Genomic DNA, 27555 nt, shown 5'->3' with positions numbered 1-27555 from the left:
GGTTCTTTTGCAAAACAGGAGGCCCAGAAAACGATTTATGATGAAATAAAAGTAAAAGACATTATCCAGAGCAGTGGTTCTTAACCTGATGTTGATGAACTTAAAAAAATTAGAAAAATATTTCAATGTAATTGAAATTTTTTTGTAATTTTATACATTTTATTTTATGCCTTTAAAAATAATCTAAGAAGAAACAAATTGAACTAGATTGACAAGAGTCCGTGACACCAAAATAGTTAAGAACCCTTGATGATGATGAGCCTTATGAGAGTTAGAACTATTTTTTGTTTTTGTTTTAAAGATTTTATTTATTTTGAGTTTTACAATTTTCCCCCTAATCTTACTTCCTTCCACCCCCCCCCCCACCCCCCCCCACAAAAGGCAGTCTTTACATTGTTTCCATGGTATACAATGATCTAAGTTGAATGTGATGTGAGAGAGAAATCATCTCCTTCAGGAAGAAAAATAAAGTATAAGAGCAGAATTACTTAATAAGATAATGTAGTTTTTTTTAAAAAATTAAAGGTAATAGTCTTTGGTCTTTGTTCAAACTCCACGATTCTTTCTCTGGATACAGATGGTATTCTCCATTGCAGATAGCCCCAAATTGTTCCTGATTGTTGCACTGATGGAATGACCAAGTCCAACAAGGTTGATCATCGCCCCCATGTTGCTGTTAGGGTGTACAGTGTTTTTCTGGTTGTGCTCATCTCACTCAGCATCAGTTCATGCAAATCTTTCCAGGCTTCCCTGAATTCCCATCTCTCTCCTGATTTCTTTTCTTTTTTTTATTAAAGATTTTATTTGAGTTTTACAGTTTTTCCCCCAATCTTACTTCCCTCCCCCCCACCACCCCAAGTTAGTACTATTTTTAATTGAACATTTTATCCTTCCCCATCATATTGGGTAGAAATTCTGTGACTCATTTGTAGGAGAACATGGGAAAATTTTCTATATAATGAACTTGTACAGATATTTTGTGTTGTCCATAATTGGAAGACCTACCTACAAAATCCTTTAAGATCACAAGTCCATACAATTATAGGGATATTTTTAATCTCCACCAGCTCCAAGTAGAATAGCCTGAGAATATTTTATACTTATTGAAGAGATCAAATCTGATAACTAGTTAGCCAGATTATATGCAAGTAAGTTTTCTCATTTATCTCACATTAATGCTCACGATTTCACAATGATGAAATATATTTAAATGAAAGTGATTTAAAATATTGTAATAGAAAACTATGATCCAAAGTCATCTCACAAAGGAGTACTGAAGAAATCTTAATGACATAGTCATTTATTGAAAAATTGGGGTGAAAAATTTGCTCATAGGCATTGCTTTAAAATATATTTTATAATTTTATCAATCAAATGACAAGCATTTTGTAAGCATCTTTCTTTGCACCAAACATTGTTCTAGGTCCTGGAAATACAGAGACAAAACCAAATATCTCTACCCTCAAAGGGCTTATATTATTCTCAGGGGAAACAACATATATAAGTAAATACAAAATATATTCTAAGTAAACTTAAGATAGTTTAAGTGATGAGTATAGAGAGACCCTAACAGCTAGAGGGAATCTGGAAAGAGTTCAGGTAAAAGGCAGTAGTAGATATGAGAGTTCTGAAGAAAGTTCAGGATGCTCAGAAGTAGAGGGGAGGAGTAAGGGCATTCTACACATGGAGGCCAGAGAGATGGAAAAAAGGACTATCATTTGTCAGAAACAGCAAGAGGACAGTTTTGCTAGAATGTAGAGTGTCTGAAGGGGAATAATTATGTGACAAGTCTAGAAATGAAATCTGGAGCAAGATGGCAAAGGAGCAAGATGATGAACAGAAGAGTTTTCATTTGATCCTGGAGGAAACAGAGAGTCACTGGAACTTTTTGAGAGTGGAAGTAACAGGGTCAGGTCTATACTTTTAGAATTTCTTTTTGGGCTCCTAATAGGGTGAAGAGGGAGGGCCTCAGTATGGGGGAAAATGAAAGAAATGTTTTTTACAAGGGCTTATCAGTACTATGAGGAGGCCTTTATGAATATTAGATAGATGTTCTATAGTAAACTGTATAACATTTATTTATCATGTCCAAACTGTAGAAATATGCATATTTACCAATAGATACAACATCCAAATCATTAACTCTGTTGAGCTCTGTTTCTTTTCTCTGACTTCCAACGTCAATGAAGCAATGTTCTTAAAGTCTACTTTCTACTTGGATCTCTGGTTGATGTATTCTGTTATTTTCATTACTAATAACCTCTTTGAAAGCATGTTGATACTTCAATTGATAATAAGTAATCTAAAATGGTTTTCTAAAAACTTGAGAGGATTCAGACATCCAATTGCATCTTAGTCAGAAAGAATAATATTAACAAATTGATCAAGTATCTTAACACTTCAATTTTCTCAACTAAGTTTATTGATCTCTTGCCCTTTGCCTTTTTTCCTCCTTGCTCCCTGATGTCTTTCCTAAGGGCCCCAAGAAATCACTTCTCTGCATAACAGAAGGCTTATAATGCAAAGCCCTAAATATAATATTTAACTTATTTTTTAAAAGCAGAAACCAGATAAATAGATAGATGTAGAGATATAGATATAGATAATTAGCTCTATGATAGCAGTCATTTTTTTTATTTGGCCTTTCTATCTTCCCCAGTATGCAATATAGTGTCTTGAACTTAATAAAGGTCTAATAAATGTTTGCTGAAACTGAAAAAAATGGCAATTGATCTTATTACACTGAATATAAAATTTGTGAAATTTGAATATACTTATGCAGTATAAGAATGGTTTCATTAATCAATGGCCACAGTGACCAGTTAACTAAATAAAATGAAAACTAATTTCATGAATTTGCTAGTTATTTCCTTCTTTAATATGAGGAAGAGAGACAAATAGACAGAGACAGAGAGAGAGACACACACACACACACACACACACACACACACACACACACACACACACACATATACACGGGGGGGGGCGGGGGGAGAGAGAGAAAGAAGAGAAGAGAACCATTAGCAAAGATCAGATATCAAATCAGATAATTGCCTAAAGTTTTCATTTTATTTTCTGGCCTTCATGGTCTTGGAAATTTGTTGAATAGTTTCATTTTATTTCTGTCACATTATAAAATCAGTGTCTGCGATTATGTAGAAAAAAATGGAGAAAGACTTCTCAGAATGAAACATCAAGACCCTAATAAGAGACAGAAAAAACAATGGAATGCAGCTAGATGATCAGAACTGCCAAATCAACAACAATAACATCATTAGTTTTTACTTCACAGGCCTATTTCATTTGAGCCTTCCAGTAATCCTATGGGTAGATGCTACAGGTATTACACAGGAGGAAACAGAGGTTCAAAGGAGTTTAATATCTTGCCAATAGAAATTTAAAATAGTACTTATTTGTGCATTAATTTTTCTGACTACCTTCACTGTAGACTTCAAATGAACAAACATGACATGTTATATTGATTTTTATCATAATTATGTCACCAGATGTCTAAGAAACTTCTACCTAGTTATTTAAAATTATAATCATGTCCACATAATAATATGGATAACTATAGGCCTCATGAGTTTATGTGCTCAGAATATATACTAAACTAGGGATATATAGGATATATATGTATATATGATATGTACATGTATATAAATAGATATACAAGGAGAAAATGATTTCCATTGAAAGAAAATATTTGCTCATAGATCACATCTCAAAAGGTCTGTTTTCTTCACTGAGCTGCAGCCTTATATTCCCATATTCTATATGGAAATATAAAGCATATCTCATGCTTAGAATCTATTAACTCTACAATCTGGGTTTTCTAGTTCAGCCCATAGCACAGTTGCCCACTATTTGTTTTTGAATCTGAGACATACAAAAAAAGCGTTTTCTGAGGGTTTTGTGTGTTCGGTGTCAATCGAAGAGTGGTATGTGCCAGCTCTGAAAACCAGTGTCTTCAGCACAAGCTAAGAAGATACAGTTCCAAAGAAAGCCCTGGTTGGGGGGGGGGGGGGGGGGTCAGCTATCTCAACTCACAGTTGATGGCTTTCTTAGTCTTATATGATTATAAATCAAGGCTATATTCTCTCTCTCCCTCTCTATGGTCATCAGATAGGGGCAACTAGGTGGTGTAGTGGATAGAGCACCAACCTTGGAGTCAGGAGGACCTGTATTCAAATCCAGTCTCAGACACTTGATAATTTACTAGCTGCCTGATCCTGAGCAAGTCACTTAATCCCTTGTGTCACAAGAACGGAAATAAAGAACAAAAACAATTTAGACTTGCCTGTCGCTTAAAGGATAATGTTCAACAACAACAGCAACAGTTCAAGGAAATATCCCCTTGAAGCTTCAGTTAGCCAAGGCCCTGCTCATTGCCAGCCAGGAAGGGTCATGTCCCCTGTACAATTCTATGGCAAAACTCTTCTCTCTCTTCCTCCCCCACCCATCACCCACCTCCTTCTTTAAACAAAGTCTTTGCCTGATTAACTGGAAATGTAGGCCTAGGAACTAGGACTATTGTTACCAATAGCTAAGAAAACACAACATTCTTTATACAGCATATTCATTCCCTCAGCTATATTTAGCTGCACCATACTTTTGAATTCAGTGACTTTTGTGAGTTCCTATTTTCAAGGCTGCATCGGTTCACGATTAACATGTCAAAGGTCTAGATTTGGGGTCTGTTCTGAAAAAGCACAGCTGCCACAGCGGGCTACCTGTCTCAGCTCACAAACCCGGGGGAGACAGAGCATCACCCCATTTCGCAGCCCGCTTCATGGGAGAGCCTGCCGAGCTAGGTGAAAGGCCTCATAAATATGGAGCACAGGAAGTTCCCCAGCGCAGCCATGCCGATTGCCAGTGATTGATGCACTTTCAAACATTTTTTTTAAGGAAGGATGACCAATGTGAGCAAAGCCCCCTTCGCTGAGCGGCGGGCCCGGGCCCAGGCGCCCCCGCCCAGCCCGGCTCTCGGAGGCCAGGCGGGGCTGGGCCTCCATGGACTCCGCGGCTCTGGGCATGCACACACCGCCCCCACGGGCTTCCTGGAGGCCGGGGCGCCTCGGTGGGAGGAACCCCAAACTCCTCGCCACAGCCATTTTGTCGGTGGGCAGCATGGCAGGGCTCTGCCTGTCCGTCCAGGGAGAGGGGTTTGAAACGGGGCAGGGCAGTCCTGCCGCTTTTAGGCGCCAAGGGGAAAGAGGCTCATTGTCAGCCCTCCGCACCGGGGGGAGGTGTGCCCCTGGTGAGCCCAAGTCATTGTAGGGCCCTGGAAGCCTTCAAGGGGGCCTTCAAGGGGGTCGGAGGGCTTCAGAGGCGGCCTAACGACGCCCACTCCTACAGGATGACCATCGTGGGGGTCAAACGGCTGCGTAATTGAACAATAAAATATTTTTAAAAAAGCCAAACCAAACACTTCCTTGAGAAAACCATATTGTTTTGGCAAACCGCATAGTTTAAAAAAACAAAAAAAAGAGAAATCCCTTTCTTGAGGCCATGAGGAAGGTATGTTGCGGGGCCAGCAAGACAGTCATGGAAAGCCATTGTTTTGCAGTGTCACTTCATATCGAGCCCAGACTTTTGTCATTCGGGCGGCTGGGCTTTTAAAAGCTCCGAGTAAAATGGCACACACACTGCATTTTTTTTTCCCAGGCTGCGGGAGGGGGCGCGGGGGATAGTGCAGACTGTAGGGACACTGCCCTCCCAACCAATCAGAGCGCGCCTGTTTGCCATTGCAAAGTTGTTAACCCCAGAGTCTTCTGGCTGCTGGCTGCCTCCTCTGCTTCTAATCTTCTGTGGATATTGCTCCGATTTTTCCCAAACGCCCACAGATCCTGGGGGAAACCACCTCATGGAGCCGCTGGTCGTGGAGGAAAGTCTTACTTTTTATTTACCAAAGCTCTCTAAGATGTTGGAAGATCCATATGCTGCATGGAGGCTGCTGTTTCTAAGGGCACAAGTATCCAGCTTATATTGTTACAATTATTTTGCAAGGACTGGCTTCTTTTCTTCCTACACTTATGGTAAGTTTAGAATTTTAAACCTCTTTATTGTGGATGCTTTGGAACGAGCCGCCGGATTAAAAGGATTTTCATTGTGTTTTTAATGAACGAAACAAATCTTGGTGATTTTTCTTTTCTTTTCTTTAGTCTCTGCCTATTCCACCTAATCCTGCCTGATTAATTTTGACAACAAAAAAAAAATTAGTTCTTTCTATTGTTAAAGCAAAATATTTTTAAAACGTACGTGATACTTTAATTATGGTGAACTGTAGAAGAACTCAAATATTTCAAGATGGACTTGTTTTGTGCCAGAAATGCTGGCAATGCCAAATATGTGCATATCCTCCTTTATAAAAAAAAAATCTTGTATTACCTAATTTGTCCACGACTAAAAGATGAGCATGCATTACCGTCGTAGTTTCAAAAAATTCCGAGTGGATTCCGGTGGCTCTTCAAGGATTACTTGGATACAAAGTAGCGAAAAGCTGCCCTTGGTCTAATGAAGGTGGAGATTGACATAACAGGGTTTCTATTAAGTTATGGCTGTTCCTAAATAGTGGGTCTTTGATTTGCAGGGCAGCCCTTTTGTGAGGCTGCTCCTGGGAGGCATGCTTTCTCCAAGGCTCCTCATCAGGCGTCTTTCGCAGAGATCTTGTTTGTTTCCGAAAAGGTACATTTGGGAGACATTTTGTAATTTTTGGCATTTTTCTAGATTTTTTTTTTTTTGCACACGGTGGGAGATCTTTTTTGTTTTGCATTGATCTGTGTTGGTGGCGCTGTAGCGCTCCTCAACAATTTGTGTCAGTTTTCACTAAAAGAAAAAGGGAGAGAAAAAAAAGAAAGAGGTGGGGCAAGATGGGAGCTATTCTCTTTTCTGTTTCTTCTGATCAGAGAAAGTTGGATGCGGTGAGAGGACGCCGTTCCGCGGCGTTATCTGCGCCGCCGTCTCGGTGAAGTCGGCCCAGGGCAGACGTGTCGTCACAGCCCGGCCTGGAGAGAGCCGGCGTGCGGCCCGGCTGAGCAGGGGCTCCGGGGGGACGTGTTGGGAGAGCGGGGCTCTCCAGCGGGCACCCCGGCGGCTCCCGCTTGCCCCTTCCCAGCAGGGTTTTGTGCTGACTTAGATTCCAAAACCAGGCTCCATAAAACAGTCACCAAGACGTGCAACGTGCCTTCCCAACTCACCAAAACGTTTGCTTTTTAAAAAATAATTGAACAGTTGTGGAAGTTCAATTTCATGATGTCTATTTAAGTAACTGTACTAAGTTTTCTCCATAGAATTACTTTTTAGTAGTTGGTAGATCAAAGCTTGACATCATTATTCATTTTCCTAGTTTTTGTTAATAGGTTTTTTAAAAAAAAAAAAGGTGCTGCCTTAATGGATTTTCCACTGTCCTTTAAAATAGCAAATATTTAGGGCTAGGATGATCTTTTTAGGTTTTTTTTTAATATATGGCTATCCTTGACTTAAAGGCACTTGGGCACATTAACTAAGGGCAAAAATAGGATCTTCTCAACCCCTGTTCTTATTAAGAATTTTTTCTGGTTTGAGAATATGGAATCAGGCCTAAGCCTGCTCTGAACAGAAGAAATGTGTAAGGATATAAGATCGATTTTACTGTTCTCTGCAAACATTTCTATTGTTTATAGAAGCACTAAGCAGATTCACCCCCCACCCCCACCCCAGAAAAGAGAAAAGGAGGAATTGGTAATGATGGCTTAAAAGTACATTACTTTGCCAAATGAAAGAATTTTGAAATGATTATAATAGACTGCTCTATGCACTTCTAGATGTGATTAAATATATTCTTTCTAGAGAGACTGAAACCTCCAACTCCAAAAATGATGTTGGCATGATTGTTCAGTGATTTGATTCCCTGGAAACTATACAAGTGCTCTTTTTCAATTAAGTCATTTCTCCAGTTTAAAACATTTGATGAATATTTGTGAAGAATGTTTAAAAATATTGTTGTAGGTTTTTCTAAGAGAATCACATCCCTGTTATATGTACATAAGGGGCTTTTTCCTTTAACTTTAAAAATAATTTTCTTCAATGCTGATGTTTTGTTTGCATTTTAGTATTTTAATTTTTTTAAATATATATTTTATTGAAAAGCTTCTAAATGGCTGTATTGAGCCATTTTGTGGACTGCTTTTGAATGAAATACTGCATATATATGTTTAAACCTCTGACATTCTGTTGGAGAGTAAATTAGTCTTCTGAAAGAAGTTTATCTACAGAACAGATTATGCTCTTTCAAATGTATTTGTTCAAGATCTTTGGTTACTCAATTGGTGATATTTTCATTCTTTTTCATCTGTGAAAAATATATGCGCTTGTCTAACCTCCCACCCTTTTAAAATAAACTGATGCTGTGAACTCCATATGTAGCTATGCAATGCTCTTTGTTCTCCTACATCATTGACTGTTAGTTACATCACTGATTATGAAGTATCCAGTTGCAGATTCATTTGGATTTGATTCAACAAGCATTTATTAGTTACCTCCTGTATACAGAATGCTGTGCTAAGTACTGAAGGGAGAGTTTAGATGATACTGATCTCATGTATATATTTGCTTTTTAGGTATGAATTTGTAAATGACATATTTACATACATTTATAAGGGAGGTTGAAAAGGCTGTATCTACATATATGTATATACCTACATCACTACTTTCAATTATTCTCAGTTTATAAAACCCAATGTGCTTTACTTTATCTTTTGAATCACTCAAATTTTTAAAGAACAATTTAAAAATAATTTTTAAAGATTTAATGTGTTCTTTTAAAAGTATTTAGTTTTGAAAATTTTTGTTTTTTACTAGTGCTATTGTAGTAAATTATTCAGTTAGTAGAATGATGTGGAGAGATCATTGGATTTATACTCTTAAGGCATAGGGATTCTAATTCTATGACTTATTAGCATGAGGACCCTGACCTAGTCATTTCTCCCATTGGTTTCCTCTTTGGTTAAAAAAAAGAGAAAGTTCAAATCTAAGGATCCTCCAACTCCAACATAGTATAAATCTATGAAGAGAAGTATTTATAGACACATTTTTAATATTGTCTCACATTACATACAATAGGAGCTTATTAAGAGTTACCTAGGATAATTGAAATCAACAAAAGAAAAGGCAAAAATAATATTTTCATCAATTAAACACTCCCCCTTCTGATTGCCCTTTCTCTCAGCAGTCTTTAATGAGAACGAATAACTAAAATAAACAGATTGCCTTTCACTTTCTTTGATTGCTCTCAGCCCTTCTAATCGAAGAACTAATGAACATAAGGACATGGCAGCAAAAAACACTGGATTTTAAATCATAGGACCTTGTGTTTGAATCCTGACTCTGCTTACTGCCTTGGTGACCTTGGGCAAGTCATACATAGCCTCTCTAGCCCTCAATTTTTTCATCTGTAAAATAAAGGGATTGGATTAGATGACTGATCTCCAAAATCCCTTCCAGCTCTAAATCTATGATCCAGAGTGAAAGAAATAGCATCCTACTGAATGGCTAATCCATGATCCAAATAATTAACCTCTAACAGCTGTGAAATGACTGCCATTAAATAAATGAGTTGAACTTTGGTTTAAGAGTTAGTTCTAATGGAGTTGGTGAATCTTAGGAACAAATATTTCATAGGAAAGATATTTTAGTAACTGAAAATAATACTAAATCAGGTAGGGGGAGAAGGTGCAGATCTCAGCATGGTGGAAGACTAGTGGATTTTCCAGGCCACAGAAAGTCTAAGAAAAGTTAACAAAGAGCTAAAATAAATATTATTAGTTAAATTAAAATCACCTAATATAAATATGCAAAATAAGTTCTAGAACATATCTAGAACAACTGAAATAAGTTAATATAAAAGGAAAAATACTGGAGGTAGGATAGGCTTGAAATTTTCCAGCAACAATAACAACAACAAAAATTCATTGGAATATTCCATCAGATCATTATCATGTGATTGAAAAATCTGATCTACTGGAAAGAAAAGAATGATGAACATTTCTAATGATAAAGATTTCTTGGGCATATCATTGCCATTTGAAAGATTTCTTATTTTCTCCATGAGAGAATACAGATGAATTATGATACTGGGTTTTTTTTCCCCATAAATCATAGTTGGATTTTGAAAAGGGAATAATTGAATAGAATGGGATAGGAGGAGATGGTGTTTGTGTTAACCTGATTTAAAAACAAAAACAACCAGGGATAGCTAAAGGGAGATCAATGTAAAGCACCTATTTATTTATAGTTAAAAAGAATTTAATTTTACATTTTTCTAAGTGGTCTCACTTTGAAGGCATTTTAAGTCTAAGAATTTTAAACATGTCAAATTCTCAGTTTCAGTGAGGTGGGTCAATTAGGCTTCCATGTGAGAAATTGCAGATCTCAGGATTTTTCTTGATAAAGGAGATTGAGATGGACCCCAAGGCCCAATCTTCTGGCAGTCATGGGCGTGTCTTAGGAAGATCAGGTAATAGCCATTTTATTTTTGAGAGCTTTGCATGATACTATCCTTAATAATTTCTTCACATTTTCTGGGAGAAAATGTAAAAATAAATATAATCTGTAAAGATAAGAAACAGAAGAAATAATATCTAAAGAATATTTTTCCTAATGGCTCCATTCTTAATGTGCTACCATTAGACACTGTTATTGAAGTATCTTTAAAATGAAAATAGATTAAATATTTATGAAGATTACAGGGCATTTTCTATAATGGCTAGTTAGATGAATGCATTGACCAGGAAAGTGAGATTAACACTATATGGATAAATTAGTTGACATTGAAATATTCAATAAAGTACCATTTGCTATGGTTTGTCCTCATGGTTTTATACTAGGAAGTGAGTGTTCCTTATTTATTTTATTGGATTTGGAGCAGGAAGAAAATTTATAAATCTAATCCAGGCCTCTAATTTTGAAGACCAAGTAATGGAAGCTCAAAGAGATGGAGTAACTAAATAACAAGTGGTAAACCTGAGATGCAGGCCCATCCTCAGAGTTCAATCTTATTGTTTTTTGACTCTACCAAGATGCCTTAAAAAGGAGCAGGAAAAGCTTCACTGGAATTATAACTGGTAAACTCGTATTAGAAAGGCTTGTTTGTTAACCAGCTAAAATAGAGAATGTTTATTAAGATGACCTCAGGAATCATACGATGACAATACTTTTTTCTCATACACAGAACCATAACTAAGGCTAAATGATTGGCTTAGCCATAACTGCTAACCATGCTGTCTGCCAGACTAACCCTAAAAAACTGTCTGAGAAAACAAAAGAAAAGACACCCTTAGATCATTGAAGGGATATAAAAACCTCAGACATTGGACTACAAGGAACAAGTGGTGCAGGGTGATGGGAAGACTTAGAAACACCATGAGGCTGCTGCTGCTGGCAGGACTAAGATGGAGCCCAGCCAAGGAAGAACATAATATGGGAGGAACTGGACCATCCAGTAGCTTTCTTTTAAGGAATTCTTCTTGTTTACTAAGTGCTAAGCTCAATATTGGTGCTCTCTACATTTTGGAACCCTTGGTCACCCTGTTCTAGATCCTCCAGGGACTGTAATTAAAAGTATGCTAAAGGTTTGTGTACTTCTTTAGCCTTTCATGTGACATAGCTAGCTAGCCAGGGGAGTTAAAAATAGGAGGCATGGAGATGGCTTGCTTTCTTCCCTATTCTATCTGAAGTCCCATGTATGGATCTTCTCCTTCACCCGAATCTGTCCCCCCACCTCCAAATGATATTCCCAGAAGTAGCCTTCTGATATCCCACGTTCCCCTAAAGGCACCTGATGTCTTGAAGTTTGAGATTTCTCTCCAGATCCCCCTACTCCTCCAACTACATTTTTCTGAAAATGGCAGGTTGTTCCTTACTCCCTGTTTAATTCTTTTCACATTGAATAGACACCTCCTCTTCTGATTCTGTGACTTTGTACTAGCTTTCTTCCTTCTGCCTCTAAGTTTCTTTGTCTTCCCTCAAGACTCAACTCAAAATTCACCTTTTTAGAGTCCTTTCCCAGTTTTTCCTTCTGTAACTTCTTCCCTTCCCATCTACTTTATACTAGTCTGTGTTGTATCTCCCATTATGGGCAGCTAGGTGGCACAGTGGACTAAGTGGGAGGCCTAGAATCAGAAAGACTCATATTCCTGAGTTCAAATGTGGCAGACACTTATTAGACCTGGGCAAGTTACTTAATCTTATTTGCCTCAGTTTCTTCATCTGAAAAATGAACTGGAAAAGGAAATGACAAGCCACTCCACTCTCTTTGTCAAGAAAACCCCAAGTGGGTTCACAAGAAGTCAGACATGACTGAAAAATGACTGAACAGATTTCTGCCATTAGATATGAACTCCTTGAGGGCAGGGACACTCAAATATTTTAAGAATTTTCTAGTTCAGATATCTGTGATAAATGATTCACTTCAAGGGAAATATCAAGAGAGGGTGTTTGACTGGGCTAATACATTTGTCAGACTGTAAGGGAAAAGTCTGAAGGCAGGCTCAGGTAGGACAGAAACTTCCTGCTGAGGAGAACAAAAATTCACTTGATATTGATGTTCAGAGTGAATCCAAATTAGGGAAGTATGAAGAGAGACAGTAAATAGCTAGTCTCAAAATCGGGAAGACTTGGATTCCTCTGCAGTTTATAATACCTCTCAAATGTAGGATCTTGAGCCAGTCAAATATCTTTGTGCCCTCAGACAATTCTATGAGACTCTAAATTGCAAAATAGTTGCTTATTTTTATTACTACTAAATTTTTTTTATAAATACTACTTATTTTTATTACTACTAGTTATTATTACTAGTAAGGAGAGGTTCCTTATTCTACAAATTCATTTTATCAAGGAAATCAGAGATCTCAAACCCCCCCAAAATTCTGATACCATGAAATAAGAAAAGTATTATTCATTTTAACAATGAATTTCTCAAGTGTTTTATTTTCAAAAGTAATATTTTAAAATAAAACTTGAACAAATGTTTTACTCTGTGATTGCTTTAGAAAAGCCATCCTGATCCATGACACATTTATAAATAATTTCCATATTTGCCTAGGAATATACCTCATTTTATGTAATAAGTATATTTAATAATCTATGTAGACATAATTACATATACATGAATTAAGGGAGCCCTCTAAAGGAATATTTTATTTAATAATTTTGTAAATTGTGCTTTGATAACTCTTAATGTTCCTATATTGGGCTTACCTAAATCAAACTATACTTGTACCATAACTCAACTGTTCTGAAATTTTTTCCTGAAACTCATTGAGATAATGAAAAATTTGCAGAAAAAAACAGAAGTGAAAAGAGTACCAACCTAGGAGCTAGAAAATCTAGATTCTAATTTCTGTTCTGCTTCTAGCGAACTATGTTAACTTTGGCAAATTTATTTAATTTCTCTCTCAGCATCAGTTTTCCCATTTATAAAATAAGGGGGATAGAATAAATATCTTTAAAATCTTTTTGAAACTATAAATTCTGTTTTTCTGTGATTTATTTTAGAATTTGATTGTCTTACAAAAATTGACTTTAGTAAATTAAATGAGGTAAATGTCATAAAACTGACCCAAGAACTTTGAGAATTACTGCTGTAGAGCCCCTCTGATATTGTTGAATTATCACAATTCAAACTCCCCAAAATTCTGATACCATGGAATAAGAAAAGAAGATTTTGCAGAGGTTTAGGTGTCATCATTGGCTAGAAATTTTACTTTTCACTCAGGAGGCAATAGTTGGAGAACTACTAAAAGCTCTTCTTGGTGCAATATAACAGCAAAGCAAGAAGCACAAATTAAACCAAAACAAGACAAATTACCTGGCTTTCTGTATTTACTTCAAATTCATTTCCAAATATCCCTTTCCTTCTCTCTGTGCAGAGAGCCATCCCTTATTATGAAGATTAAATAACAAAAGGTAAAAAATTATTATTTGGGAAGACTAACCAATACATCAATCAGGTTAAACAATGTATAGTGTTTTATGCCCATAGTCTTCCTCTTCTACACTGAGAGGAGAAGGTTACATTATTTCAACTCCTTTTCAGGGCCTTTTCATCACACAAACATTCAGTCGACTATTTCCATCTTCTTTCATTTTTGTCTGTGTCCCATCTTGTGTGGAAGGCTTCTTGAAGGAGAGAAATCAACTGAACTGTTTCTACAATAGCTTTAGAAAGTGATAGCAACATGAGAAAAAGACAATGGCAATGTCTTGAACATCATATTTGTCAATTGTCCCTGAATTGTCTGATTTAGAAAGGAAAATGAAGGGGGGAAGGTTCAATAATGTGGAAGGATCAATGGAGAAATGCAACTTTATGAGAACATAGTCTGATATTTGAATTATAGTTCAGAATATTGAAGAGTACATAGCAGAAAATCATGAAGAATACTGTCCTAGATCAGTCACCAGCCAGGGTTTTGTCCAGCCCATTATTCTTGCAATAACATGAAGGAACTCCATGATGTTGACCTCAGAAATTTAGGATGTATCCTCTATAACCCTCATTTCCATTTAATAGCTCATCTTTGGGTATTAAACCTTATCAGCTTTAATTTTTAGAAAGGCAGCCTGGTCCAGTTTGAGAGTTCAAGGACATGGACTGGGATGGAGTTCTTCTACAATCTCTGTGTCCTTTGGCATGTCATTTGCCTGTCCTGAGCCTTAGTTTCCTCATATGTAACACAGAAGGGTCAGACCCATCCAGCTCTAAATCTATGCTATGTCTTGTCATTTAAACCCTTTTTATTCCTCAAAGTGGCATTGTAGATAGAGATTTAGGGCCTGGAATAAAGTAAGCCTACTCTTCCTAAGTTCAAATCTGGCCCCTGACATTGCCAGCTGTGTGACCTTAGTCAAGTGAATTAATGCTGTTAGCCTCAGTTTCTTCATCTGTAAAATGAGCTGGAGAAGGAAATGACAAACCATTCCAGAATTTTTCCTAGGAAAACCCAAATGGAAAAAACAAAGAGTCAGACACAATTAAATAGCAACAGCAAACATTTTCATTTTGTACATTCTTCAAGAACAAGGAATGAATTGTAAACATTTGCTAGCCACCACAGTACAGAAATACTTAATTCTGTTGTCTTTAAAACTATATTCTCTGAATTTCAGGGATTTTCCCTTGTTACTAATTTGTATTCTGAGATTTCATGAACAAATATCTGGGTTTATTCTTCTCATAGTCTTAATAAGTTGCTGAAATGCAGCCATATTTTGAGAATTTGCTTGCTGTTTTGTTTTACTGAACTTAGCTCAGCTTTACTATCATAGTACTTGGGAGTTGTTTACCAGTATTTAAATACTTTTAAATGTTAAGCTGTGGCTATAAATGTTAAGTTAAGGCTTGTGGTTTAACTTCTTTGTGTGCTCCTACAAATTTTACAAGTTAGTAACAGTGTAAAACTGGTTTAACCTTGCTTGGTAAACAAGTAGCAAGTTATATTTGGAGACTCTCCCTTCTTAAAGCACTATCAACCTTGGAATGTTTATCTTCTAAATCTTTGTGCCTCATAATACACAAGAAGATTTCAGTGATTTGGAGAAAACAACACTGTGGGGGAGGATGATGTAGTGCCAGTAATAAATGTCTGATGGCCTCTCAGGCCTCCTCCGCATTGCCCCTTGGGATTAATTCTGTATCTACCTTGACAGGAACACAGGTGTTCTAAAATTGTGTTAGAGAAACTCTGCAACTTTCTGAGGAAGGAAGAAGTATCTTTCCAAAGATCTAATAACCCTGCTATTTTCCTCCAGCACTTGAGAAATAATTCCAAGGACCTTTGTCTTGTCACTATTAAAGTGAAGATTTCCTAGAAACACTTCATTTTCAGAGTTAGCCATACATAAGCAGGAAGACGTGGGTTCAGCCCACCTCTGACATTTATTGGCTGTGTGACCCTGGACAAATGACTTTTGGTGCTCTAAGGTCAGTGCTGTCGAGCTCAGATAGGATCCTTATTGACTGCATTTTAATTTAGAAAACCATAAACTAATACTATCTTTATTTAATTTTTATCTATTTTGTTAATAATTTCCAATTACATTGACAGTTCTCTTGGGCAAACTCTAAAACTGAAACTTTCAGAGAAAGTGATGCTCTGCATTGGTGGAGGGAGTTTCCTCATCCAAAAAGTTCCCTATAGCAATGACACCACAGACACAGAGTGTATCCCTTATTCCTCCTCCATTCTTGGACAAATTGGAAGTATCTCTCAGGTGAGAAGCTTTTTGTTCTGTGTTCTCAGTCTTCAGTTTCTAGAAGTCAGTTTTGTTCCAAATAATTGGAAACAGGAGAGATTACATAATGCTCCTGGAAGTCCAATTCACATCTCAGCCATCCCCCAATGCCTAGGGTAAGGTGCCCTGGTGAGGTCACCATGTTGGTCAAGCCCAGCTGGGGTTTCTCTTCTCTTCTAGGAAATGCTTAGGGTTTGATTGGAGCGGACCCCCACACTAGCCCACATTGCTTAGGGCCCTAGTCCGGTGCTACTTAGCCTTCATTTCTACACAATATAAAGTATAAAAGGCACTGGACATCTGTGTTCTTGGTTCAATTCCTCTACTAAGTCACTGGTTTTGGACAGGTAGTGACTTCCACATCTTTGGGCTTAATTAATTTCTTCACCTATAAAGTGAGAAGATTAAATCTTCCTCCCCACCTCTTAATAGTCTACTCCACTGTTTAGCAAGCAGTTGTTCAACAGTTCCCTAAAAACATTTAACATACTAGGAGCAATATGGGGTCAAGTCAGGACATATCTGCTACCTTTATTTGGAAAGGAAAACAATTCTATAGGCAAACTTTAGAAGTTAAGGTTAGTTTTCTGATTCTCGTTAACTGGCCAATGTACAATTTCACCATTGCCAGCTCTGTTCTCAGGATTGATTCTGGGCTTTTGTCTATGGAACAGACTCCACATTCCTAATGCTCCCAACCAAGGGGCTCTTGCTGGTGCTTGATTGGCAGATATACAGACCATCCTCAGTTTAGACTCTGAGTCTGTCCAACTTGCTGCAGGACTGTTCATAGCTTGAGCCTATCAGTAGAGCCTTTGAGAATCATAGGTCACCTCTCTGACGAGGCACATCCTTATAGATTTGGCTAAAATGTAAAAATAAAGTGCTCCCTGAAGACTAATTCCTGCTATGTATCAAGCTTGAATAACTTTCTATCCCTGCATTGCTCCACAATCTAGATTTTTACTTCAACAGAACAGTTTCTTTGACAGTATATATCAGGCTAAAATGCCTGATGCTCATTCTCAAGTGTGTGAAAAAAGATGTGATTAAATTCTGTCATCTGATGGATACTTAAAGGATACATAAATAGGAACCCAAAGTTAGAAGTAAAGAGAGTCCAGACTTAAGATCAAATTGTCTTATTCTCTCATTTTATATATGGGCAACTTGAGGTCCTGCTTAAGTAACTGGCCAAAGGGAGCAAATAGAAGGAACTCAAATCGAGGTATTCTTGACCCTGAATCTAGGACTTTTCCCTACCATACAAAGGATTGTTAATCTTTTTATCCCTGTTTGTTGGTCTGGTGAAACCTCTGGACCCCTTCTCAGAAGTGGTGGTGGGAGGGATGTTTTTGAGAATTTACTTCCCCATTTTATCCAGACTAGAAGACCTAGCACAACAAACAGTGTTCATCCTGCCTCTGCTGGTAGACCTCCAGGGAGGGGAAACCACTGCCTCCCAAGTATCTCTTTTTTGCTTTTGGTTAGCACTGACAGAAAATATTTCCTTCCATTAAGTTGCCTCTCTGCAACTAAAATTTAATGAAATCACAATATAAGTTTAATAAGATTAGTATGAATATCTGCCATCTTGTTTAATCTAAATGGAAAGGGGCAAAGGGTAGGCCTGAGACCAATGAGAACCCAGTCCCCAGAGAGTCCAGGCCCTAGAGGGCAGTCCTTAGAATTTCATATATATATATATATATATATATATATATATATATATATATATATATATATACACACACACACACACACACATATATAGTGCTCCACTGACTGGACTCTCATTAACCAGTCTCATTGCACACCCCCTTAAAAGTAAGGGAATAAAGGATTAGTTTGTTTAGACTGGATACACTTAAGATGACTTGTTTTTAATATGTAACTTTTTTCCTTTCAATTAATAAAAATCTGTTTTCTCTCCCTCCTACCTTACCTAGTGAGGAAAAAACAACAAACCTCTTGTAACAAAATGCATAGTAAAACAAAACAAATTCCTACATCAATCATGTACAAAAATGGGTGTCATCCTGTATCCTGAGTTGTCCACTTTCCTGTCAAGAGATGAGTAGCATACTTCATTTTTGGTCTCTTGGAATCATGGTTGATCATTGTATTAATGAAATTTCTTAAGTCTTTCACAATATAGCATGACCTTTAAAGCCTTTAACAATAATATCCTTACCCTTTAAAAATACAAAGTGAGATGTGACATTCTTTACTTTCAAGAATAAAGTCAGGGTTTTTTCCCCAGTGAATAAGAGAAATGATAAGACTTAAAGAATGTTTAAATACTAGGTGAAAAATAAATACATATTGTCAAAGAAACTGTTCTTGTGGAGCAATGCGGGGATAGAAAGTTATTCAAGCTTGATACTTAGCAGGAATTAGTCTTCAGGGAGCACTTTATTTTACAAATTATTTTCCTCTTTTCCCCAGACAATTTTATTCTAAAATCTGTAGAGACTATATAGCAATTAGGTCCTGATCTATTATCACTCTCAGATAAGTGCAAAATTTTTCAATACCTAAAGGTATTGCTATATGTGCCCTAACATTTTTGATAGGGAGACATATAAAATTATTTTCAGTGTGATTTAGAGGTAGTATTTTCTTTTTTAAAAAATTTAATTGGCTTTTCATTAAGAAACATTTTATCTATTTTGAAATTTATAATTTTTCCCCTAATCTTGTTTCCCTCCTTCTACCCCCCACCCTCCACAGATGGCAGTCTGTTAGTCTTTACTAACTTTACAATCTGTTTCCAAGGTATACATTGATCTAAGTTATATGTGATGAGAGAGAAATCGTATCCTTAAGGAAGAAACATAAAGTATGAGTTGTAGCAAAATTATATAATAAGATAACATTTAAAAAAAAATTAAAGATAACAGTCTTTGGTCTTTGTTCAAACTCCACAATTCTTTTTCCTGCATACAGGTGGTATTCTCCATCTCAGATACCCCCAAATTGTCCCTGATTGTTGCCCTGTTGGAATGAGCAAGTCCAGTAAGGTTGACCATCACCCCCATGTTGCTGTTAAGAGTGTACAATGTTCTTCTGGTTCTGCTCATCTTGTTCAGCATCAGTTTATGCAAATCCTTCCAGGCTTCCCTGAATTCCCATCCCTCCTGATTTCTAATAGAAAAATAGTGTTCCATGATATACATTACCATAGTTTGTTTAGTCATTCCTCAACTTAAGGACATTTACTCAATTTCCAATTCTTTGCCACCACAAACAGGACTGCTATGAATATTTTTGTACAAGTGATGTTTTTGCTTTTTTTCATAATCTCTTCAGGGTATAGACCCAGTAGTGGTATTGCTGGATCAAAGGGTATGCACATTTTTGTTGCCTTTTGGGTATAATTCCAAATTGTTCTCCAGAAAAGTTGGATGAGTTCACAGCTCCACCAACAATGTATTATTGTCCCAGATTTCCCACCCAATGATCCCAACATTGATCATTGTCCTTTCTGGGCCAATCTGAGGGGTGTGAGGTTAGCCTAACCCTCAGAGAAGCTTTAATTTGCATTTCTCTAATAATTAGCAATTTAGAGCAATTTTTCATATGACTATGGATTGCTTTGATTTCCTCATCTGTAAATTGCCTTTGCATATTCTTTGTACATTGTCAGTTGGGAAAGAGGTAGCATTTTCATATAGGATTACCTTTCTTTCCAGATTTTAAGTTTGGGTCTGCACATATTTGCTCAAGGGGAGAAAAGATTGCACAGGTATTCAGCTAGGATTTGGAGGTGCCTTACTCCTTGTCCAGCCTCTTTAATGACCAATTTCCATAATTCACTGCCAGTTAGCTGCAACTTGATTTTCAATATTTTTCTTTGTGATTTTCAGTATTTTCCTGTCCTCTGCCTCTAAGCTTTGAAAATAATTTGTATTCTTAAAAACTCTTAAGGTGTTTCTGTTGGCCCTTCAAAATAAAAGGGGGAAAAGGAGAGAGGCCGAATCTGTGGGAGGAAAGTTTTTTTTTATTTTCTTTGAGGAGATATGAAAGTAAACTGTGGTATTTTATCCCTGAGAATTATGGATATGGAAACAAAGTACTTCCAACCAGACCTTGGTAGTAATCTGGGGCTGGAGTCCAATTCTTTTTTCCCTTAAACAAAGTAAGATTCTATTTTCCTTTTAAGGTTTTTGCAAGGCAAATGGGGTTAAGTGGCTTGCCCAAGGCCACACAGCTAGGTAATTATGTGTCTGAAGTCAGATTTGAACTCAGGTACTCCTGACTCCAGGGCCCATGCTCTATCCACTGCACCACCTAGCCACTCCAAAAGTAAGATTCTTGCCTTATTTTTCCAATCTTTCTCTTAGATTATTTATCTTTAGTATTTTCTGTGTACTTTGGAATCAGAAGGATTGTAAATGGGATGATATTACATTATTTTAAAATAGAAATTAATAACTAAATTATTACCTTTACTTCCATAAAATTTCATCCTAAGCAGCTAGATGAACAAAAGAATTGAATTAAAGGAGTATCTGGCAAAAAACTAGAAGGGAGGTTAGAGGCTCTCTAATCCAACCTCTTCAATTTTCAGATGAGGAAACTGAGGCCCAAGGAGATTAAGTGACTTGTAAAGGATCACAAATTTGCCAAGGCAAAGATTCAAACCTGGGTTCTCTCCCTGCAAAATTAGATCTTCATCCATGTACTATGTAGCCCATGTCTCAGATAGTCTCCATCTAATTTTCTCCTCTTTCCAGAGCAAAAGTTGGATTTTTTTTAAACCAGTAAATAAGAAGGAAAGATAAGACTTCAAAACGTTCAGTGTTAGAAATTAAGCATGTGAAAGAAAATTATTTTCTTGAAATAAAAACTGTAGTGTCTTCAGTACTAATTATATGATACTTGGCAAAGCCCAGTTTTTCAGTGCTTCAGATTCGCAGTTAGGGGGTGGCTAAGTGGTGCAGTGGATAAAGCACCAGCCTTGGAGTCAGGAGTACTTGAGTTCAAATCTGGCCTCAGACACTTAATTACCTAGCTGTGTGGCCTTGGGCAAGCCATTTAACCCCATTGCCTTGCAAAAACAAACAGAAAACTAGAATAGATTCGAAGTTAACAAGTGTCCTCATTTACCTAAAGTGAAGATGAAATAAAATCTCTATGTAATATGGTTAGAGATAAAACACTCTCTATAAATTATAGTTTGCAAGATTCTTCTTCACTTTGATTCTCCAGACTACCTTTTTAGAAGGAAAAACATGTTTTTTCAATGGAGACACACACATGCATCACAAAAATAGTGTCATTAAAATGCTGTAGAGTGGTAGCATCCCAAAGGAAATTTGACCCTTTGTGTTATTGGGGCATGGCCTCAACCAAAACATTTTTAGGTGGCCACTTTGTAGTAATACAGAAGGAAAAATATCCAACTGTATTTCTTGTATCCAAATATGTTCATTTTTAAATATTGGTTGAATAAGTGGAAACTTAAGTGAATCTAGAAAATAATTGTTACTTTTTTAAGATAAGCTAAGTTTAGTGACTAGTTTGTGGATGACCTTTATTTTGATGCTTTAATGCTTTTATTTCATTAAGAATTTCAAAGTTCAAGAGGCAGCTATAGAGTACCAGCCCTGGAGTCAGGAGGACCTGAGTTCAAATCCAACCTTAGACATTTAAAAATTACCTAGCTGCGTAACCTTGGGCAAATCACTTAACCCCACTGCTTTGAAAAAAAAGTAAGTCTTTTTAAGTGTTGGGTTTCCATCATTATAGACAAGGAAAAAAGTTCAAAAGTCAAATCATTCATTCAAGTTAATTGAATAGAGAATAAAACTAGGATTCTGAGTTTTAGATTCCAAGTCCTTTGTGTTAGTAGAGAGAATTTAGTCCAATTGTGAACATCTCTCATGACCATTTAGTTGTACTTTTCTAGACAATATCAGTAGAATGTATATACATATAATTTTGATATTACAAAATGGTGATTACTTCCCTAATTTTATGCTCCAATGTTTTGATGAGCACTGTAAATCCTCCCCATCATTCATGCATATTAAAACCCTTAAGATAATTTTTGTTGCAGTTGTAGCTATAGATAGAATATGTAAATTTTAAAGAAACAGCTTAAAATTTTTTAAATTAATTGGTAAAATGAAAGAAACTTAATGATTCCTATGTCACACAGCCTTGTACCTTGAACAGAATACCTTGGCATCAATGCTACCTGTAGAGCTCTTGAAATGTTTTCTTTTTTTTAGTGGGGAGAGGGTGGTAGAGGAGGGATAGTTAATGAAATTCCTTCCTTTCCTTCTATCTCAGCCCCATTGTACAGTAAGGGTTTTTTGTTTTGTTTTGTTTTTGTGAGTAGAAGGATAAGCACTTCTTGCAAAGGAAACCTCTTTTGGAAAGTTTTGCTTATAGGCCTAGAATGTAAACTGATGTAACATGATCAATTCTTTGGGCTTGGAGTCAGGAAGATTCATCTTCCTGGGTTCAAATCTGGTCTCAGACACTTCCTAGCTGTGTGACCCTGGGCAAGTCACTTAATCCTGTTTGCCTCAGTTTCTTCAATTGTAAAATGAACTCGAGAAGAAAATTGCCAAGGAAATCTATCAAGTCACAATGAGTCAGATACAACTAAACCCCAACAATAAGATCATCTCTATCCCTTTCATCTGTAGACTTCTTCATTTTCTGTCACAGGGCAAGGTGCATGGGTAAGGATATAATTTCTTTCAATAAAATATACTAATAATAAAAATAATGATAATAATATGACAGGACAGTTTTGTTGCCCTAATCCCTGATTAGCCAGACAAATTTTCCTCACTGTATTTCCTCTTCTTTTAATTACTGTCCCTCATTCTTTTTTTTTTTTATTTGGCAAGGCAATGGGGTTAAGTGGCTTGCCCAAGGCCACACAGCTAGGTAATTATTAAGTGTCTGAGACCGGATTTGGACCCAGGTACTCCTGACTCCAGGGCTGGTGCTTTACCCACCGTGCCACCTAGCCACCCCTGTCCCTCATTCTTGAAAAAGACCATGACATCAGAGAGGTGATGCCATGACAAGCATGTGAATTGCATTTGGGTGAGGGCGGGTTGTGCTAAGTCACCAGACCCAACTAGATTCTCCTTCAGAGCCCTCTGGGTCCAGAAGCCAGATATGTATCAGGATGACTGAGATGGCCCTAGGGAGGATCAAGTGACTTGCCCAAGGTCATACAGCTAGTAAGTGTCTGAGGTCACATTTGAACACTAGTGGTTCAGGCTCCAGGGCCAGTGCTCCACCCACAGCACTACCAACTGAATAATTTCCCTGCAGAGGTAGGACCCCAACATTTTTGCCTATCTGGATGCTGTTCAGACCTGAGCAATCTGAATGTATAAATTTGTACCATTTTTTTAAATTTTAGAAAGTTTTTATTTATTTTGAGTTTTACAATTCTTCCCCCCATCTTGCTTCCCTTCCCCCCACCCCCCACAGAAGGTGGTTTGTTAGTCTTTACATCATTCCTATAGTATGGATTGATTTAAGTTGAATGCACTGAGAGAAAAATCATATCCTTATGAAGAAACATATAGTATGATATATAGCAGAATTATATAATAAGACAGTTGTGGTTTTTTTTTAAATTAAAGGTACATAGAAAGTCTCTGGTCTTTGTTCAAACTCCACAATTCTTTCTCAGAATACAGATAGCTTTCTTTTTTGCAGATATCCCAAAATTGTACTTGATTGTTGCCCTCTTGGTATGAGCAAATCCATTAAGGTTGATCATCACCCCCATGTTGCTGTTAGGGTGTAAAATGTTCTTCTGAGGGGCGGCTAGGTAGCGTAGTGGATAAAGCACCCGCCCTGGAGTCAGGAGTACCTGGATTCAAATCCAGTCTCAGACACTTAATAATTACCTAGCTGTGTGGCCTTGGGCAAGCCACTTAACCCCATTGCCTTGCAAAAAACCTAAAAAAAAATGTTCTTCTGGTTCTGGTCATCTCACTCAGCATCAGTCCATGCAAATCCCTCCAGGTTTCCTTGAATTTCCATCCTTCCTGGTTTCTAATAGAACAATAGTGTTCCATCACATACATAATACCACAATTAGTTTTTGAGCTGAGAAAGGTTATTATACAAATACCCATCTGATAATGTTTTGCTTGAGTTCAGTTCTAGGAACTAAACTTGTTTCTGCAGATCAATGTGTATGATTTTTATCATCCAAAAGAAATGGGAAAAAAAGGTTAAAAAAAAACTGATTCCCAGGGTGTTTCAGAAAATTAGACCCAAGAGTATTGGTTGATCCTGATCACTGAAAGTATCTACTCCTGTTTCCTTTAGAAGAACTTTGTTCTGTTTTAGCTTTAATTATCTTATCTCAGAGAGATAATGCTTTACTTTTAAGAGTCCTTTATACTTTTCAAAGTCCTTTGATACACTTTATCTCAGTAATCAGACAGAAATCTAGCAAAACAGTTGAATTACCTAAATTAAGCTAATACTAGGGAGGAAAAAGGAAGCCTTAGTTATCATTATTATTATTATTATTTATGGAAAAACAAATATTTGCCCTATATCTTAAACCAAAAGAATTATATTACCTTAAGTTAAAAAGTCTTTATTTAGAATGCAGAATTATAGGAGCCAGGGACATGCCTTAAAGTTGTTTAAGGCATGTCCCTGGCTCCTATAATTTTGTATGTAGCACAAAAACCTTATACATAATCAATGCTCAACAAGCATATATGTGTGAAGGCCTAATTTTAAAATGATCAAACTATGCCTCTCTTAATTTGATGACTCATCATAGAACAGGTTACCTTAGGTTAAAGACAGTAGTACCAGTAGACAGCAAGACCTGGCAGATCTTCTCAATCTGAAAAGGCTTTGAGTATGGGTCTGATAACCTATGAATGCCCAAGGACCCACTTGGCTGAGTTCAGAGGAGGTCATTCTCAGGTTGGCAGGAAGATGTTTAACTTTCCAGCCTTAGTAACACTGGAGGACTGTCTACCTGAGACAGAGAGGGACCTCTGACACTGATGAAATCACAGAAATTTGAAGGATTGAAGAAAATATTTTTGAAATAATTCAAAGTAATTTGAATACTGTATACCAAAATCAATAGTACAAACTACATTGAATCTGCTATCATTGAATCAAAGTCTTAGAGTCAGAATTGTACTTTTGTCCTTGTAGACCCAATGTAATACTAATAGAAAGGCAATTTTATTTGATATCTAGTAGCTGATCAGTGAAAAAAAATTTAAGATTTGATTTGACTTACAATTCTCTGAGTCATTTCATTAGTTATTAGCAATAAGCCTCCTCCCCTGATTGCTCAAGAATATGCATTCTTTGAATACATTATGGGGAGGAATAGCAGAAAGAGGGCTCAATTTATTTCAGAGGATGTGGGATTGAATCCCATTTAACTGTCCATTGACCTTGGGAAAACACGTTTACACAGGATCCCTGGGTCTCCAGTTCCATATCTATAAAATGAGGGAACTGGACTACTTGGCCCCAATAGCCCATTCAGCTCTAAAGCTTACAGCATTAGATATTAGGGGAAAGATCTTTGTACTCCCTCAGAATCTGGCCTGGAGTCAAGTGACTGGGGGGAGTACTATAGAGATGAGCCCCATGCTTCAGGTTGGCCCAGGTGAGCAACTACAGGTCCTAGTAGGCAAAGAAATGGGCCTGGTTGACTTTATTTTTGACTATGGATACCTTTTCACAACTTCTGTTTTTGATGTACTGTGCTAAAAAGTTTTAATCATTAATGATCAGCACATTAGTAGATGGTGCCTATCTTCACATCTGCTTTCAACCAGTTTTGAATGTTATTATTACATCACTGATATGTGTGGTCTTCATTAGAGACTAATAAATCAAGATTGGATTTCTTGAACTTGTTAAAAGTTTTACTTTTATTTATAATCCTAAATATGGGGTTCTGTAAGTACCCCCCCTTTTGTGCTATAGTTTCTAATGTTGAAAATGAAATAAATCAACCCACAAGGCTTCTTATGTTATATCCTATTTGAGGTTATAAATACTATAGAATGTAAAACCTACTAACATGCTGATTAACAATATATAGATAAGATTTTTTATGCTGAGGTGCGAGGACTTTTCCATATTTGTTTTCTTATATTGAATTATCATTTTGGCATAAATATCTTCATAGAGCAGTAAGTACTAAAGTTGGACTTTAAAAGAAGGTAGGTATTTCAACAGAGAGATGGTAGAAAGTCTTTTCCAGAAATGAGGAACCATGTAAAAGGCATCAAGATGGGAGGGAGCAGAATGAGAACTAAAGGCAGGAAGCCAGTGCTTTTGGACTGATTGATATTTTAAATTGACCCAAATCATATTAAGACAGAATTTTCCCATGTCTTCCACAATATTCTGTCCTGAACATTCTACACCTCTACTAGAAAATCTCAGTGATTACCCATTGCCTAGAATAGAAACTTCTTATAATCAATGGTAGAACCATGGTACAAGGCTGGAAGATTGATTAGAGCTAGATTGTAGAAGGAATGCAATAGTAACTGAAAGTTTTTAAGTATGGGACATTCCAAACAGAGCATTTTACAATTATTGGGGCAGAGAAACTTGCAAAGAAATGTGACTTTGAGCAGACATGAGCATACTTTTAGTGATGTGAGCAGAAGCAGAACAATTTATATTATAACCTAAATACTGTGAAAAATGAAGTATTCTGAAAGACTTAAGAACTCTGATCAACTCACTCAGCAACCGTGATTCCAGAGGACCAATGATGAAGAATAAATACTACATACATCATTACATGGTAATGGACCAATATGTAGAATAAGATAAACATTTTTGAATGTGATCAGTATGACTATGATTACTTGACTATGTTTATTTGTTTTAAGGACTTTTTCTTTTAATTCCTAGTGATATGGGGAAAGGTAGAGGGGGGAAAAGTTTGATCATTGAAAAATTAATATAAATAAATATTTGGATTAATAATCAAACAAAAGAGCATTGATTAAATGGCTACTATATTGAGCACTATATTATGTGATAGAGATGCACGGGCAAAGTTGAGATTTTTCTCATTTTATTTTAGGAAACCTCAGGTTCACATTTAAGCATATACAAACTATATTTAATGATAAATACAAAGTAATTGGTAGGGGAGGCATGAATCTAGGCCTACTATGCCTATCCCTGTCTTCAAAGGACTAAATCCTTAAGGAGTTCCCTTTTAACATTTCCCATTTTTCCCCTAATATTTTTTTCCCATAATAGGGTACCACTAGATGC

General features: G+C 36.8%; 1 protein-coding gene across 3 annotated transcripts in view; it reads left to right on the top strand.

Annotated features, from left to right (window-relative positions):
- Positions 1 to 5725: 5725 nt before the first annotated feature.
- The window catches only part of EPC1 (enhancer of polycomb homolog 1), a 96598-nt gene continuing 74768 nt past the window's right edge, over positions 5726 to 27555 (top strand). For all 3 annotated transcript variants that reach the window (XM_074193112.1, XM_074193114.1, XM_074193113.1), the window contains exon 1: positions 5726 to 6038. In XM_074193112.1, coding sequence (XP_074049213.1) covers positions 6036 to 6038 — 3 coding nt within the window. In that variant the 5' untranslated portion in view covers positions 5726 to 6035. The remainder of the gene's footprint in view (positions 6039 to 27555) is intronic.

The sequence above is a fragment of the Macrotis lagotis genome, chromosome 7, assembly GCF_037893015.1.
Source record: "Macrotis lagotis isolate mMagLag1 chromosome 7, bilby.v1.9.chrom.fasta, whole genome shotgun sequence".
Lineage (NCBI taxonomy): Eukaryota > Metazoa > Chordata > Mammalia > Peramelemorphia > Peramelidae > Macrotis > Macrotis lagotis.
The sequence above is the reverse complement of the archived record's forward strand: the minus strand, read 5'-3'. Positions and strand labels throughout refer to the sequence as shown.